The sequence below is a fragment of the Giraffa tippelskirchi genome, chromosome 13 (genome assembly GCF_054371585.1).
Source record: "Giraffa tippelskirchi isolate mGirTip1 chromosome 13, T2T-mGirTip1v1.2.pri, whole genome shotgun sequence".
In the NCBI taxonomy this organism is placed as follows: Eukaryota; Metazoa; Chordata; class Mammalia; order Artiodactyla; family Giraffidae; genus Giraffa; species Giraffa tippelskirchi.
In genome coordinates, this window is record NC_137287.1 from 40,302,536 (window position 1) to 40,318,436 (window position 15,901).

The 15,901-nt window shown below is 62.3% G+C and overlaps 1 protein-coding gene across 20 annotated transcripts in view; it reads right to left on the bottom strand.

Annotated features, from left to right (window-relative positions):
* Positions 1 to 15,901, bottom strand: part of MAPK8IP3 (mitogen-activated protein kinase 8 interacting protein 3) — a 44,603-nt gene that overhangs the window by 4,147 nt on the left and 24,555 nt on the right. For 6 of the 20 annotated variants that reach the window (XR_014072817.1, XR_014072815.1, XR_014072819.1 and 3 more), the window contains exons 6-19: positions 13,101 to 13,344; positions 12,731 to 12,833; positions 12,394 to 12,512; positions 5,494 to 5,584; positions 5,063 to 5,215; positions 4,377 to 4,458; positions 3,159 to 3,289; positions 2,678 to 2,734; positions 2,417 to 2,587; positions 1,704 to 1,830; positions 1,345 to 1,440; positions 1,078 to 1,236; positions 455 to 620; positions 38 to 220 (exon numbers count right to left, since the gene is read on the bottom strand). Coding sequence is in view for 15 of the 20 variants with exons in the window: in XM_081555567.1 (XP_081411693.1) it covers positions 38 to 220; positions 455 to 620; positions 1,078 to 1,236; positions 1,345 to 1,440; positions 1,704 to 1,830; positions 2,417 to 2,587; positions 2,678 to 2,734; positions 3,159 to 3,289; positions 4,377 to 4,458; positions 5,063 to 5,215; positions 5,494 to 5,584; positions 12,394 to 12,512; positions 12,731 to 12,833; positions 13,101 to 13,344 (1,882 nt within the window). In the remaining 5 variants the exon portion in view is untranslated. Of the gene's footprint in view, positions 1 to 37; positions 221 to 454; positions 621 to 1,077; positions 1,237 to 1,344; positions 1,441 to 1,703; positions 1,831 to 2,416; positions 2,588 to 2,677; positions 2,735 to 3,158; positions 3,290 to 4,376; positions 4,459 to 5,062; positions 5,216 to 5,493; positions 5,585 to 6,686; positions 6,786 to 7,499; positions 7,512 to 12,363; positions 12,513 to 12,730; positions 12,834 to 13,100; positions 13,345 to 15,901 lie in introns of all 20 variants that reach the window. The other 14 variants (XR_014072820.1, XM_081555562.1, XM_081555561.1 and 11 more) reach the window with 8 other exon arrangements.

A 15,901-nucleotide genomic window follows, 5' to 3' on the forward strand; every position in this document is an offset into this window, starting at 1 on the left:
CGTCCAGCACCGGGGTGTGCCCCGGCCCGAGACTCACCCTGGCCCTTGTCCAGCACCGGGGTGTCCCCCCGGGAGGAGCAGTTGCTGCGCGGTACATTGCAGCGCGTGGCACAGCCCACCAGCGTGATGCCTGCCAGCACCCCATCCGCGCCTGAGTCCTCGGGGTTCACGTCGCTGTCCAGGAAGATCTCCCCTGGGGGGTAGTCGCCATCACTGGCAGCTGGAGGGAGTCACAGCCGTCACCCCACTCTGAGGAGCCCCCCGTGACACACCCCAAGCTCCAGTCCCAGTGCGGGTGTCCAGGAAGGGAGAAGCCGCCTGTGACGCCACCCCATCTCCTTGTCCCAGGTGAGCACTGCAATGGGGTCTCCGCCTGTGTCAGTGACAGGACAGAGCAGGACGTGACCGCCAGTGAGCTCCCCCTGGATGCCCGCCCTGAGGACCCAGCACCCACCGGGTATGCTGGAGATGCAGAGCACGTGGGCATTGCACACGGTGAACTGGTCCACGACGGTGCCCGGCTGGTTGGCGTCGATGACCACCACTTTGCTGGTGGTCAGCGTGCTGGTGAGGATCCACACGCGGCTGGAGGTGGCATCTGCCTCAGGGAGCTCCTTGGCCTGTTTCCAAGCACAGGGACGGGCTGGGGTGCCCACTACTCTGGCAGCAACGGGGGCCAGTGAGGGGGCCCCAGAGTCTCTCAGGGTCTGGCCTTGCCTGTGGCCTCAGGGCACCTGAACACCCTCCCCTGTGGCCAGGACGGCAAGAAGGCAGAACTGTACTCTGTGTCTAAGTCCAGGCGCTTAGGGCCTTGCCTCCCCAGAGGAAAGCTGAGCTCCCAGCATTAAGGTGCTGACTCCCACCTCGAGCCTGGAGGTGAAGCGAAGTCCCAGGACCCAGCCCCTAGCCCAGGCCCTGGGTGGGCAGAGACGCTGCCCTAATCCTCCGCCCCTCCTGGCTGCCCGGCCCACCCGCAGCGGACCTCAGGTGAGCCCGGTCTCCGGCCACGGTCCCCAGCTGTCCTCCAGACTGGGCGCAGCAGAGGCCTCTGGACGGCAGGATGCCTGCTACCCTGACCTTCTTCTTCTCGGGGGACGCGTGGTTGCTCTTGGCTTCTCCTTCCGCTTCCCGGTCACAGGTTAGAGGGTCACGGCCTGGCGCGGGCTTGACTCCATTCCCAGGGCCGTCCTCACTCAGCTTCCAGCCACTCAGGTTGACGCCCGCGGCACACCACAGCTGGGGGAAGGCAGCCGTGAGGTCGGGGAGCTGGCCTCCCCCGGCTTCCCCGCCCTCCTGGACGTGGCTTCTGGGGGCGTTCCGCCTGGCACGCTCCAGGGGCCTCACCTTCATGGTCGGGTCCTTCTCCACCAGCGGGCGGCAGTACACGGGGACCGGCACATTCTTCATGCGGGTGTCCTCCTGGCCTCCGTTGGGACTCAGCTGCAGGAACAGGGCAGCGCGCGCTGTAGACCCCAGGCCGGGCCGGCTCACTGGCGTGCGGCTGCCGTCCGCTGCCGGGTCCTGCGGGCGGCGCACTTGGGACCGCCCTGCCCCTGCCCCTGCCCCAGCACCTGCTGGGACCCCGCCCCCGCCACGCCCAGTCCCTCCCCAGCAACTCCTTGTACTTCGGGCCCACGCTCCGCCCCAGAACCTGCTAGTACTTGGGACCCCGCCCCGCCCACGCCCCCGCCACGCCCCAGCACCTGCTTGTACTTGGCCGGCAGACTCCAGCCGCAGGCCTGCAGCCGCCCGTCGTCGTTGCGCACGTGCTCGCGCACCTGGCGGTACTGCTCGCGCTTCTGCTCCCGCCGCGCGGACGACGTGCAGTCGCTGGTGGGGAAGGGCGGACGGGTCACTGGGTCTGCGGGAGGGTGCCCGTGCCCAGGGGCTCCCCCTCCTGGACCTGCACTGCCGCTACCTGGTGCCCACCTGATGGCTCGGAGGCCACTCCAACAGCTGCCCTGGCCCACGTGCCCCTGTCGCCGTCACCCACGGCCGCCTCCCCTTCCTTCCCCCTCCCTTCTGGGGAAACCCCCACAGCCTTCTGACCTGGCACAGAATTCCCCATTCGGCCCTGGACCCAGATTCTTAACTTCAAAACTAAGGACAGCACAAAATTTGAAACACAAACTCATTCCCCAGGGAGAAGCTCAATGCTGCAGGAAAAGTTCCTGTCAACTCCGAGAATCTCTCTGGAGCAGAGGGAGCTGGAGCCGCCCGGTGGGGCCTAGGGTTGCTGCTGGCTGCGTGGTGGGGGTCACCAGAGGAGCAAGGTCCAGCCCCTGGGACCACATGGAGGGAGTGGGGGGAGCACAGCCTGGGCCAGGGACGCCCAGTGCTCCCATAGGTGTGCATGCCTCGGTGGGACCCCAGAGCAGCACGGTGGGGGCCGGAGGGGAGGCCCCTGGAGACTCACTCATCTGGGAAGAACTCCAGGGGCCGGCTGCCCGCCGAGCTCTGGCACATGCCGTGGTTGCGGCGCTGGCTGAAGCCGGCTGTGGTGGGCGACTTGTAATGGATGTTCACAGAGGGGTACGACCGCTTGGCCGGAGGTGGGCTGGACGAGGAGCTGAAGAGGCGGCTGAAGCTGCCGGCGAGGCACAGGGAGTGAGGGCAGGCCCGAGGGGCGGCCTCCCCAGCAGCCACTGCCCACACCCGTCCATAGCCCTCAACTCACAACTGCCAGATGGTGGACTTCTTCTTCTCCTGGACAGACGGGTGCTCACGGGATGCTCTGCAGGAAAGGGGTGGAGAGGTCCTGCTCAGCCTGGCCCAGCCTGTCTCTGCCCTGCCTAGTCCAGCCAGCCCCCGCACCATCACTGGGCCCTCCTGCCTCCCTTGCTTCAGACCCCTGGACATAGGCACAGGAGCATCAGACGAGAGGGTCTCCTGGGTGTCACCCATTACTTCCTAGAGGGACCCTGCTGTGCTGGCCCTGATGTGCCCCAGCCTCTCTCTAGCCCAGAGGGTGCATCCACTGGACAGAACAGGGCTGCACCAGAGGCCCGGCTCTGCTGGCCCCTGCAGACCCACCAGGGAGGACCTGGCACCCTTAATCCTTCGGGAAGAGAGAGGGAGGGGGAGGTCAGTCTCAGTTCCATCCCCAGGACCTCTGAGAGCGATCCCCGCCCCCCGACCGCAGCAGCCTGGAGGCCCACCTGATCATCTCAGTCCACCGCACGGCCTCCTGCAGCTCCATCAGTCGCTCCTTGTATTGGTTGCGCTCCATGAGGACGCGGGCCATCTCCACTCGCGTGAAGCGTCGGCGCTGTGCCATGGGGATCTTGTCCTGCGGGGAGAGTGCCGCTGCTCAGCGGTGAGGGGCCGCCTCCGGGAGTGGGTGCATCCCAGGGCGGCTTCCTCATGGGATCAGGCAACGCAGTGGGGAGGGCTGGGCATGGGACAGGACCATCTGCCCAGAAAGGTTCCCCTTCTTCCTAGAAGGCCACATGGCACACTCCAGGGCGACTATGTGGTGTGTTTTCCTAGAAGTTCCTGGCAATCTCAAATGCCCCCATCAAGGCTAACAGGTGGGACCGGCCCATGGGCACAGCAGAAAGAGAGGATCTGGGGGAGGTCTGGTGAGCAGGACGTGGGTCACTACGTCAGAACTCATCGCTTGAGATACCGGTGGAGCTGCCATCCTTGGCAGAACAGTGTCCTCATGCAGCCCTACCTGGGGTCGCCCTCCCTGAGTGCCCCTACCACCAGAACTCGGAGTTCACAAGTGTGTTGGCAGCCTCAGGCCCCACACAAGGCCAAGGCACCGATCGGGCGCCTCCCCCACCAGGCCCCAGGTGGGTCGGCCTTGGGGAGTGGCAGCTGCCCAGGACACCTGTGGCTCTGTCCCATCCCAGAGTATCTGGAGGTGGGGGCTGCATAGGATGGACCAGGTGAGCAGCTAGTTTCCCAGGTGCTGGCTGTGGGATTGGTCTCCCGATAGGTGTATCACACGACCCCCCAGTAATAGCTGATGAATGAGAGGTTAGCATCCAAACGTCACCCTGGGTTAGAAGCCCAGGACCGCCCTCTGTGTAAGGAGGGCAGCCAGGTCGCTGGGCTAGGTGAGCAGGGAGAGCCCACCTGTGACTGCGGACAATCCACAGCTACTAGGACCTGGGTGAGAGGGCATCCCACAGAGAGGGGGCTGGTTTTGATCTCATAGAGTCCGGCAGTGGGGGTGCTGCTGCTGGGTGCAGGCTTCACACAGGAGGGGTGAAGAGGGCCCAGAGACCAGAACTAAGGCATCCTGCTGACTGCCCCTTCGCGCCCCACGCCCATCCCTGCCCCGCCCCGCCCCACCCCACCCCGCCCCACCCGCCCCGCCCCACCCCACCCCGCCCCACCCCGCCCCACACGTTAATAGTGGAATATACCAATTCTGTACAGAGACAGCTGCTTACATCCTCCACCTCTTCTTTGGGTTCACGGTGGGCAGTGATGGCCTCCGACTTCACTCTGAGGGATGAGGAAGGAAGCAGCGGGAGTGAGGCCCCCGGGCACCGCCCGGGGCTGTGTCCCACCTCTCACCTGTTCACAGGGCTCTCCCCTCAAGCTCTATCTAGGACCTGAGCATTCCTGCCAGCGCCCTGGGGCACCCCCACATCCCTGCCCACGTGCTCCCCGAAGCCTGGCCAAGGAACAGGACCTCCAGTCAGCCGGCCAAGTGCTGGTGGGAAGGCAGTGCTGGCCGGAGGAGACCTGGCCCTGGGCCCCACAGACCAGCACAGGCGCCCCCTGCCTCGGGCCCGCCCCTCACACCTCCCTTTCCTGTCTGCAGCCAGAGGCACACAGTCGGCCACAGGGAGGTGCAGAGCGCGGAGGAGGGACCCCAGCCCGTCCTGGGCAGACGGAGGGCGGGGGCGGGGGAGGGGGAGCTCTGGGACCCACAGCGGCTAGAGGCCCTTTCCCCTCTTCCTGAGCGAATGGCCGCGTGTGAACGCGGCGGGAAGGACCGGCTTAGCCGCTGGATGAGGGACTCCCGCAGGCGAGAGGAAGGCGCGCCCTGGGCGGGGCCGGACCCCGCCCCCACGGGAGCCCCGCCCCCTCGGGCCACGCCCACCTCCTCAGCTCCTCCTCCAGGTCTTTGATGCGGTTCTCCAGTCTGAGCTTGGCCTGCCTGGCGGCCTCCAAGTCCCCCTTCAGCGCCTCCTGCTCCCCGGACAGCTGGTCCACCTTGGCGATGAGGTCGTTTTTCACCACGTTCAGAGCATTTCTTTGAAAAAGCAGAGAAAGGCGAGCTGCTGTGTGTGTTAACCGATGGGCTCTCAGAGGGGGCCACCCACCCTGGTGATCTGAGCACGCACACCCTGGTCCCAAAAGTGAATGAGCGGTGACAGGTGGTGGTGAGAGGCTGTGACCGCCCCCCTATCCTCTCCCCAGGAAGGTGGGCTCAGTCTAGCGGGTCCAGGTTTTCCCTGGGGGCCATCCTGCAGGCTGGGCGGCTGCAGCTATTACAGGAGCCCCTGGCCCGTGGAGGGAGGGCATTCTTACTTGGTTTCTAGAAGCTGTGAGTTCTCCAGCAGCAGATTCCCCACTTCCTTGCCCATTCCTGAAACAAAGGGCACGGAGTTGTCATGTGTGCCTGGTGAAGCCAGACCCCGATGCCCATCCCTGCCTCAGAGTAACAAACGTCCCCCTGGGGGACGGGGCACAGCCCACGCCAGAAGGACCCCACCCCCCAGGGCCGACACGAGGGGCCAAGGACCAGAGGCCCGATCTGCAGGAAAACACCAGGCTGGGCCACCCCGGGAGAGGCCTCTGCTGGTCATGGTGCGGGCTCTCCACCAAGCAACGCGGTTGGGGAAGGACCTGCTGCGTGTAAGCCCATGGGGCCTTGGCCTGGCCTCTGCAGGGCACTGGGCAGGTCCCAGGTCCTGGTGGACACCACAGCCCTGGGCTGACTTCTGGAACTCAGCGATGGGGACTGCGGCTGTCTGCCGCCATGAAGTCTGCACAGCAGCAGGGCCTGGATGGCACCCCGAGGCCTCTGCACACCCTCCTCCATCTTTGCCCACGCTGCCCAGCGCCACCACCCTCCCCCAGCAGCACTGAGGCTGGAGTTGTGATGGGACAGGGACCTGGGCCCAGGGGGTGGGATGGCCCATGGCAGGTGCAGCAGCCAGGAGCAGACCTGGGGGACCTGGCCGGAGGGCGGGGCCCGCAGGGGGCAGAGGTGGGAGTGAGGAGAGCAGTGGTCCCGGGACGGGTGCCTGGTTGGGGCCCAGGAGGCCACAAAGCCCCAGAACACAGCTCATCCTTTAGCACAGCCTCCTGCACAGTTCTCCCCATAGCCTAACGCGGCCGCGGCACAAGGTGACCCTGCACAGTGTGCCCAGCCTGGGTCCCCCTGCTGCTTCTGTTCCCAACTCCCTGTCCCCAGTGGGGCCTGCCTGCCCTTCAGGTGGGACACAGCTGGCCCCGGGTGCAGGCCTTCTGAACTAACAGGCTCAGAGACGCTGAGGCCCCCCTCAGTCCATTGAGGGCCTGCCCCAAGGGGTCAGGTGCCCACTTGCCACGCCTGCTGGGGGCCCCACACCTCTGCCCAGAAGCCACGGCCCTGCTGCCCGCACGCCCCCGCATCAGGCTCAACAAAGCAAATGGCTCAGGAAGCGTGAAGGGGTGTTGGGGAGGCAGAGGAAGCCAGAAGTGAGGAAACGCGTACTGAACCGGGGCCTCGGCCTTACCAAAAAAATCATCGCGCACTATGGGTGCCGTCCCAGTCCCACCGGAGACGGGCGACCAGGGCGGGAGGAGGAGAGGGAGAGAAGAGAAGCGCGTTAAGCCTGTGTGATGAGCAGGCAAGGGGATGTCAGGGCTACTGCTCATTGGGTTAGGGGTGCACGCAGGAGCGGGGTGGCGGGGCAGAAAGGTCACCCTTGGGCGACACAGAGGCCCCCCAGGCCAAGAGCTCCGAGTGGTGAGGGGAGGCTCAGGGCAACACAGCGGACTTCTGACAGTAAAATCCTGGGAGGGGGTGGGGGTTAAGGATGGGGTCTCTGCAAATGAGGGGGAGCTGTGTCCAGGCCCCAGTGCCTTTGAGCGGGTGTGTCAGATGACCATGTGCGGGATGGTCAGGGCCTCAGAGCCTCTGCTGAGAGCAGGGAGGCAGGGCCCTGGCTCACATGCCCCATGGAGAGGACCCCTGACTTCCAGGGTGCACCCAGCAGAGGGGAGACAGCATAGCATGGGGCCTGCACGTGGTGTCCAGTTAACTATCGGCCCTGCAGAACCTGAAGAGATGGCCTCGCAGGAGGCCAGGGTCCAGGGCACGGCAGCTTCCCCTCACTTGTCAAGGTCCCGGTCTGCGGGCCAGTGGAGCAAACCAAAACAAGCTTTGGAGCAGCAGTGGGCTGGTAGCGGAAGCATGTGTGTCTTGGTGGCTGGGGCCGGGGTCGGGTGGGGACGGGCTGCAGCTGGGGTGTCCCAGGGTGCCACCCCTCCACCAGGACGCCCCCACGGGGAAGTGGGGCCTGCAGGCAGACAGAAGAGATACACACCTGAGAACTCCCCTGCAGCCATGTCCAGCGACGCACAGAGAGAAGAGGGAGGAAGCAACAAAGGTCAATTGGTGACTGAAATCAGCAGAATCAAGAGACTTTCATTAAAGAAAAAGCAGCAATGACCAGCCATTTCTGTGTTAAGAGCCTGAAAGAGTACGAGCGGACGTTCCCAGGCCCGTAGGCACCAACTGCCACCCAACGCAGGGCCCCCGCGGGAAAGGGGAGGCCGGGACAGCACGGCCCTCAGTCCCCGGGCCTGGGGCAGGCGTGGCCCTCTCTGCTCCCCCTACCCACGAGGAGGGCCACCCCCCCACCGCGAGGCCAGCCTGTGTGGGGGGTGTGGTGGGTGCTGGGCATCCAGCCTCACAAGCATGCCCAGAGTGGGTGAGCTGTTGACACAGACCTGGCCTCGGGGGCGGGGTCCTGGCCAGCCCAGGTCTTAGGGGAAAGGGGAGACCTCAGGTCAAGGATGGCCAGAAGACCAGGGCCTTCTCCTTCGCCAGGAGGAAATCGCTGAGTCAGGATGGGGTGGGGTGGCCCTCCTTTGTGCCAAACTGCTCCCCACTACCCAGCTCAAGACTTGATGAAATGATACTCTTCGGTTTGGTTCCCTTCACACAGAAAGAAATGGTATAAAAAGTCACCTGATGGAAGTGACAAGTGATATTATCTGTTGGAGGCGCTGTCATCGCTGCCTCCAGAACCTGGTGTTCTCCTTCTCAGGCTTCTTTCTACACAGACACCACTTTTTAAAAAACAAAATCTCGACCACACTCCCCATTGTCTTGGACAACTTGCTCCAACCATCACCTTGAAAGTGTCCACGTGGAGATGCCCCACTATTTGCCGCAGCTCCTCTGATAGGCGTTTCGACCTGGGGCAGTGCCAGGCACCACAGCACACACAGGGGCTCCTGCGGGCACACTTGGTCCTATCGGAGGAACAGTGGTCTCGCTCCTCCAGGCCAGCAGGCCTCCACGTCACCCGTCACCTCCCACCAGGGTGTGGACAGCGCTTCATTTTCATCAATCGTCTGAGGAAAAAGAGTTATCTCTGTACTCTCACGATTCATTTCCGTGTTACTCCTGAAGTTGAGCAGCTTTTCAGGTTTGTGGGTCTCTCCTGTGAACGTCCTACTTTATCCTCTACTCATTTCCTGTTGTATGTCGCTTCTTTTAATGTTGATGATGGAGACCATATATATATAGGCTTTGGCCATGAAGAGAGGTGCAGATTGTGAAAATACTCTCCGATACCCTCTTCCGGTTCTATTATCCTTGTATTTTTCCGTTTCGATCTTTATCCACCTAGAAATTGCTTGTGTGCACGGTGTGAGGTTAGATTAGACTTCATTTTTTCCAAGTGGCTATTCAACGACTCCAGTACATACGCTGAGTCAGCCATAATCGGGCACCTTCCGGCGTCGGTGATGGGGACCGGACTTCCCGTTGCTGACACGTCCTCCAGCTGAGCCGGACTCTGGGCACAAGAGCAGAGCCCCAGCTCACCCGTCCAGCTCACCCCTGGACAAAGGGCAGCCCTGCATTCCGGGGCTCCGTCCACGCATCCCGAGAGCTCTCCACCCTCCTCAGCTCCTTGGGGCTGCCTGCCCTGCCTCTACCCCTCGCACTGAAGGTTCCAGAAAGGCCCCAAGGCCCGTCGCCCCCAGGAGTGGGGTCTCGTTCCAGCAGAGCTGAGTGGTGCCCGAGAGGCCCTCCGCCCGACAAAGTGGTCTCAGCCCCAACTGAGAAGACGGCTCTCCCTGCAGCCCCTCAGAGCAGACTCATCAGAGGCGCTGGTTAGGACCTCCCGCGGGAAGATCAGGTCAGGCACTCCCGCTCCTGGAACTAGCCCCAGGAACCCTGTGCGCATCACATTGGATGCTGGTGACCCACCTTCACCTACTGCTTCAGTCCTGTGGTTCCAGGTAACACTGCTGTGCAGTTTACAGGGACTGACATCCAGAGTGGTGCCGCCTGAACCACAGGAGGTGGCCAAGCGCCACAGCATCTGCCAGTCCCGGGGGCGCCAAGGTGGGAGGGCAGGGATGGCCACACGGTGAGAGTGGACCCACCGTCAGCGCTGCAGCCATGGGCGCGGCAGGGAGGGGCCAGCTCTGCAGCCTGGGGCCGTGGGGCAAGGCAGGAGACCTGGCCAGTGGGAGGGATTGACACGGGCAGGCCACCCAGCGCCGCCAGGGAGCGAGGAGGCTTGTGAGCTCCGGCCATCTCTAAGAACCAGGTGAAGCACCGCAAGTGAGGCAGAAGCCTCAGTCCTGACAGCCCAAAGGGAGATGGCCCCATGCCCCTCGGTGGCTGAACAGAGACATGAAGTGTGGTCTGTCCACACACTGGAACGCTATTCAGACGTAAAAAAGGAAGGAGATCCTGACACGCTCCTACACGGATGAGGCTCACAGGCATTCCGCTAAATGAAGGCGGCCAGACGCAAAATGCACTGACATGAAATGCCCAGGAAGGCGCGTCTGCAGACAGGAAGTAGAATAGTGGCACAGGGTCAGGGGAGGTGGCAGGACTGCTGCTTGTTTTGGGCGGGGGGGCGGGTGAAGTGTTCAGAAGTCACACAGTGAGGCGCACACAGATCACGTGGCGTGGACATCCCACCTCCGTAAAGCTGCTGGTCAGGGCAGGGCCGCTGCCCAGGCCGGGCGTGAGGTCAAGTCCTGGCTCGGCCTACGCACCTCGCCCTTGTGACCCTGGTTTCCTCATCTGGGAAATGGGCCACCAGCAGTGCCAGGGGTCGACGGCAGCTGCGCAGAGCGTGCTGGGGTCCCTCTTCTCGTAAGGACCGTGATGAGTGCAGGAATCTTCTCACATGACACGAACGGGGAAAGGCACGAGGCCTGGGCCCAGTGTCGTCGCTCAGACCTCCTCCATCAGTGCGGCCAGGAGCAGGCCTCCACCCCCGACAGGGGAGTGCACAGTGTCCTGTGCCTGCACGGTTCCTGAGCACGCCAGGCCCTGCTCTGAAAGCTCTGCCGTGCACGAGGCTGCCCCAGCCCCTCACAGGCTCCCCGGCAGGAGGGTGCTCCTTCCAGTGACCGCAGCCTGGACCCAGGTAGGTGCCTCGTCCCAGCCACGCCCAGCCCTGCCGGCCTGCCGCTGGCCCCCACGAGTCCACACTTGTCCTGGGGGGACCCACGTCTAGAAACCTCTCCTGAAGACGTCACCGGATGCTCGGGCAAAGACCTAAGCCTGCAAGTGGCTATGAGAGTGGAAGTCGAACAGTAAAATTTAGAACCAAGATGGAACCCATCAGGTCATTTGCAGTCACGTGAAGATTAGGAAGGTAAAACATGCTGAGGAATCTTAGTCATTCAGGGGAATGTTAACATCAGCCACAGAGAAGAGGCCAGACATAAGCGGTCGCTCCACACCCTGGGCGCATGTGCTGGGGAGGGGATCTGATGAGAGATTCCATCACCACACGGTGGGGGCGGGGGGACTGCTGTGGTGTTGACTTTCTTCTCGGCAGGCTGTGATAATTATTTAACATTATTACCAGCACATATACTTTTTCCAAAAATGAAAAAAATGCCTACAAATTAAATTTATATTGTATTAGCTGAAATATATAAAAAAAGAGTAGAAGGATGTCAAAATATTAAAGATGATTATCCCTAATTAGTAGTTTTTTTTGAATACTAATAGTTTTGTACATTAAAAAATATGTATTTTTATATACTGCTTACGAGAAAAATTCCATTAAAAATATTTATTGCCCAGAGTGGGCATCCTTGTCTTGTCCCTAATCTTAGAGGGGACGCTTTCAGCCTTCCTGCATGGACTGTGAATGTACTTCCCAGTCCTGAAACATGCGCCTGACAGCTGAGACGGTGGTTAAGTTTCACGTGATGTTTCACCACAACCCAATGCACACGACTGTGCATCCACAGCTGGGCACAAGCTGTGCTGGTGCTGAAGCCCTGGTGCTTCTGTGGCCTGCAGCCCCCTCCCCAAGTAAGAGAAGGCTCCTGGGAACCACTAGACAGAGAAGGCGGGGCTGTGCCGGCTGAAAACGCCAGCCGGGCCCCCTTTGTTTGCAGGTCAGGCCCGGCGGTGCAGGCAACTGGCAGGCTGGCCGGGCAGCGCACTCCACATGGGGACCCGCTGTGGAGATGCCCCGAGCACCCACAGGCATGTCTGTCGGGGGAGAGACAGCAGCAGCAAGACTGACAACAAAACCTCCCGGGTGCTGGACAGCCCTGCCTCCTCGGGCAGCAGCTGATTAAACACCATCACACGTCAGAAGGCAGGGCTCCCAGATGCCGCTGGAGGATCGCTACCAGCCCGCTGGCCACACGTCCACAGGGAGCAGCCATGCCGGCTCCAGCTGCTGCCCCAGCCCGAGGAGAAACAAGAGGACCCTTCCCTGGCACCGCGCCTTGCGGGACGGACACTTCAGGGATGAGGCCGCCTCTCCAGGCTCCGCTCTGTACTCGAGCCGGGTCCGGGGGTGGGGGCGGAACCTGAGAGGCTGCAGGACTTGCCGCCACTGCCCTGAGGGCCCCAGCCCAGCCTCAGGGCTACATGGGATCTCTGTGCACCATCTCAGACTTGTGGAGGGCGCTGACTCTGTCTGAGCACATTCCTCGTGGACTGGAAGAGCTGACGATGGCCACCTTCCCAGAACATTTCCTGAAAGTGGGAGGGGCTCAGCGCCAGGGGCGCTGAGGAGTACCAGGGACAGGACTCTTCTTGGGGTGATGGTGTTGTCTGCAATTAGTGGCTCAACTCCGTGAGCACCCCAAACCCCGCAGGGCAACACACTCCACATTTACAGGATGTGCAAAGAACTTCCCGGCTCACAGAGACTCTGCCCTCATCACAAACAAAAGCACCCACAGCAGGCCCAGGGACGGCTGTGTTACCTAGCAGGTCGGCCCCTTCGTCCACGTCTCCGATGACCTCGGAGCCCGCCGTCGACAACTCATGGTACAGGGAGTCGGTGTTGATGCCAAAAGCCTTGTTCACGATTCCCTGGGTCGGGCTGCGAGGACACGCAGAGAGGGAGGCCAGTGAGTGGGCAGCACCACCAGGCCATACATGGGCACGCCCTGCGGGGCCGCTGACGCCAGCGCCGCTGGCACAGGTGCAGGCGTGGCTGGTGCTGGGTCAGCGCCCCAGGCGTTTCCCCCCTCAAGGGACTGTGGGCACCGCCCTCGGGGGGCACCAACCGCCGGGACAGGCTCTGGGCCCAGCGAGCACCTGCTGCCTGTGCGGTCCAGGCGGGGCTCCCGGCCCATGTCCAGCTCTGGGGTGGAGTCGATGATGTCCTGGACGTCAGACCACTCGTCACTGCTGCCCATGCCTGGGAGACACAGTGGAGCCTGGGCTGGGGGTGGCTGGCAGCTCCTGGCACCCCCTGTGGCTGTCCTGGGGCCCCCTTGTCCGGAGACCCCAGGCCAGGCCAGCGTGGGCGGGAGGGTCAGGGGAGGGTTCTTCTGGGGGGCCTGGGGGCAAGGGGCTGGGGGGCCTGGGGGGAGGCTGGCCTGAGTGGGGCGGGGGGCTGGGGGGCCGGGGGTGGAGGCTAGCCTGAGTGGGGCAGGGGCTGGGGCCGGGGGCCGGGCTGCGGTACCTATGCTGACATTGCGCATCTCCTGTGTGACCTGCACCTCCATGTTGCGGCTGTTGCGCTTCTCCCGAGCCTGCTTGCTGTTCTTGGAGCCGCTGTAGTCGCCCAGCGGCTGCAGGCCCTCGCTGAGGGGCGTGACCGTAGCCGAGGGCACGGAGGACGTGGGCGTGTTAGACTTGGTGCCTGTGGTGCTGGGCGTGGCTGCCGCTGAGGACTGGCCTGACTCGGACATCTCGTCCTGTGGACACTGGGGCCAAACACAGGGAGAGAGAGGCTCGAGGCGGGGGTCTCATCCCGGGGAGGCCGGCTGGACCACGCAGGGTGGATGGGCGGATATCGTCCACTGCCTCAAGGCCCCCTCACTTGGGGTCTTTGCCACTCAGCTGCAGTAACACAGCACTTGGGGCTGGAGTGAACACTTCGCTCCCACTGGGCTGATTCCTCCCGTCACTCAGCTCGTCCGGCTGCAGCCTCTGACTCTCCAGGGGCAGCTACAGCTTATTTAAAAGGCTTCCTCAGGACAGACACGAAGTTATGTGGATGGGGTGGTAACCCCTTGCAGCCGGAGGGTGGACAGAGCTAAGCCACAGCCCAGGGCAGGGCAGAGGCCCCCCAGCTGGGGAGGGGGCTGCAGACGCCGGCATGCCTTCTGACCAAGTTACCGCTCCTCTGCGAGGCCCTCGAGGGCATACCCCTCCTGCCCCAGCCACAGTCAGGGGCTGTGATGCCCCAATTCTGCCAGTGGTGGCCCCTCCCCAACCAAGAGACACCAGGGGATGGGCTTCACTTAACCTCCACGGCCCAGCTGAACCAAAGTTTGCCTTTGACTGCGCAAATGCAAACAAGTTGAAACTTGACTTCCACAGAATGGGATGTCCCCCAAATATTTCAGGAGTGCAAAAAGACCAGATTAGTAAAAACTGCCATCAACTGTCAATGTTAAGGATCTCCCTGGAGACAGAACATGCTGTCTGAATACCATGCTCCCCTCCATCCGTCTTTCCTGGGGAACCTCAATAGCAGTGGCCCCTGATCTTCTGTGAACTGAGCCCAGGGACCCACAGTCTCCCGCCTGTGCAGAGAAGGGGCACAGTCTCAGGCAGGGGACAGCTGGAGAGGCCCCTCCGGGCACACATTCCCCTTGCTGCTCCCAGAGGACCCGATGGTGGGGCTTCGGCCTTCTCCGTGAAGCTGGAGGCAAGCTGGGACTCCTGCCTGTAACTAGACAGGGCTGACTGGGCTCCTGGGGCCAGCTCCAGGTGATCGGGGGTCAGAGTTGGTTGGGAACTTCTGAGATCTGCCTTGCCCCAAGCAGCCTGGTCACTCCGGGTGCCACCCCTCCTGGGCTGAGATGCCTCCAGCAAAAGCCACACGTCTGCATCACCGCTAGGTGGGGCTTCCGTCCCAGCAGCTGTGTCCCCAGGGGACACTTGGTGATGTCTGGAGACACTTGTGGTGGCCAGAGCCAGAGCTGGGGGTGGGTGGAGGTGGGGTGCTCACAACACCCCACAGGGCACAGGATGGCCCCCCAGCCAACCACACTCGGCCACATTGCCAATGGGCCGTGGTGAGAGGTCGCCTGCAAACACTTTTGATTTGGGTTTGGGCTCTGCAGGCTAGGGCCAATTTGTAAAGGACAAACCCCTCTCTCCTCACAGCACCATGCTTGTTGCAGGCCTCTGTGACGGCCCATGTCCGCCCACGCAACAGAGGCGCCTGGGTGATCCACACAGAGGGCACCTGCTGGTGCCCAAGGAGGGCAGTGCGTGAGGCTGCTGTCCCAGGATTTCTACAAGGACAGGGCACCATGTGAGCCCATGCCGCACGGAAGCACACATTTCCAGACCACCTGACAACGGCCATGCTCCCTGCCTGTCCATGACTTGAACGCCTGTATTCCCTGGGTCTCCTGACCCTGGTGATCACTGCGGGGCGAGGTGGCATCACCAGGCCTCCCTGGCTCCCCGAGCTGTCCGTCGCCCTACAACAGGCCACCTCTTACCCACAGGACACTCCCCCTGGCCACCACTTACCTAAAAAAACCTGCCAACCTCTAACACCAACGTGCAGCAGTGGCCTCCAAATGCAAAGAACCCACATCCCAGCGGCCATGCCTCCCATGAGGAGCCACAACTGTTTGGTTAAAACACTGAAAGTACAGTACATAAAAACAAAAAACAAAACAAAAACAACAAAACAAATTAAAAAATTAGGAAAACCTGAAAACCTACAGCATAAAATAAAAAGAACTTAAAAGTAATTGTTAAAAGAAATCAAACAAAACACACCTATGAACTAAAACATAAAAGACTATGGTTTATTAAGAGACGACGATTTCAGACAACGCAGGAGGAGAGACGCTGTGAGGACACGAGAGGCTGTCCAGGAAGCCCCCCCACACCGCCGCTCTGAGGCTTACACACCTGGCAGAAGCACCAGGAGTCCTTCTGCCCAGACCCCACTTGCCAGCGGGACCCTCAGTAACTGGTGGGCACGAGGCTCACTCCACAGAACAAACGCAGAGCGAGTGGGGTCACTTTCCAACACAGCTGGTGGCTGGTGGCCTCCTGCAGCCCGGCCGGGTGCTGCAAGGCCAGGGGAAGCTACAGGGAGGCCTGGGCCCAGGTATGCCCCCCGACCTGGAGGCCAAGGGCTCTGCCGCCCACGGGCATCCTCTGAGGGCCTTGGCGGGGCATCACCAGATCCAGGGCAGCCTTGTCTACCCCAAGGTGGCCTCCTCACGGGCAGGGGGGCCGCGGCCTGCCTTCTCCAGGCTGATGCAGCCCATAGACCAAGACAGGCGG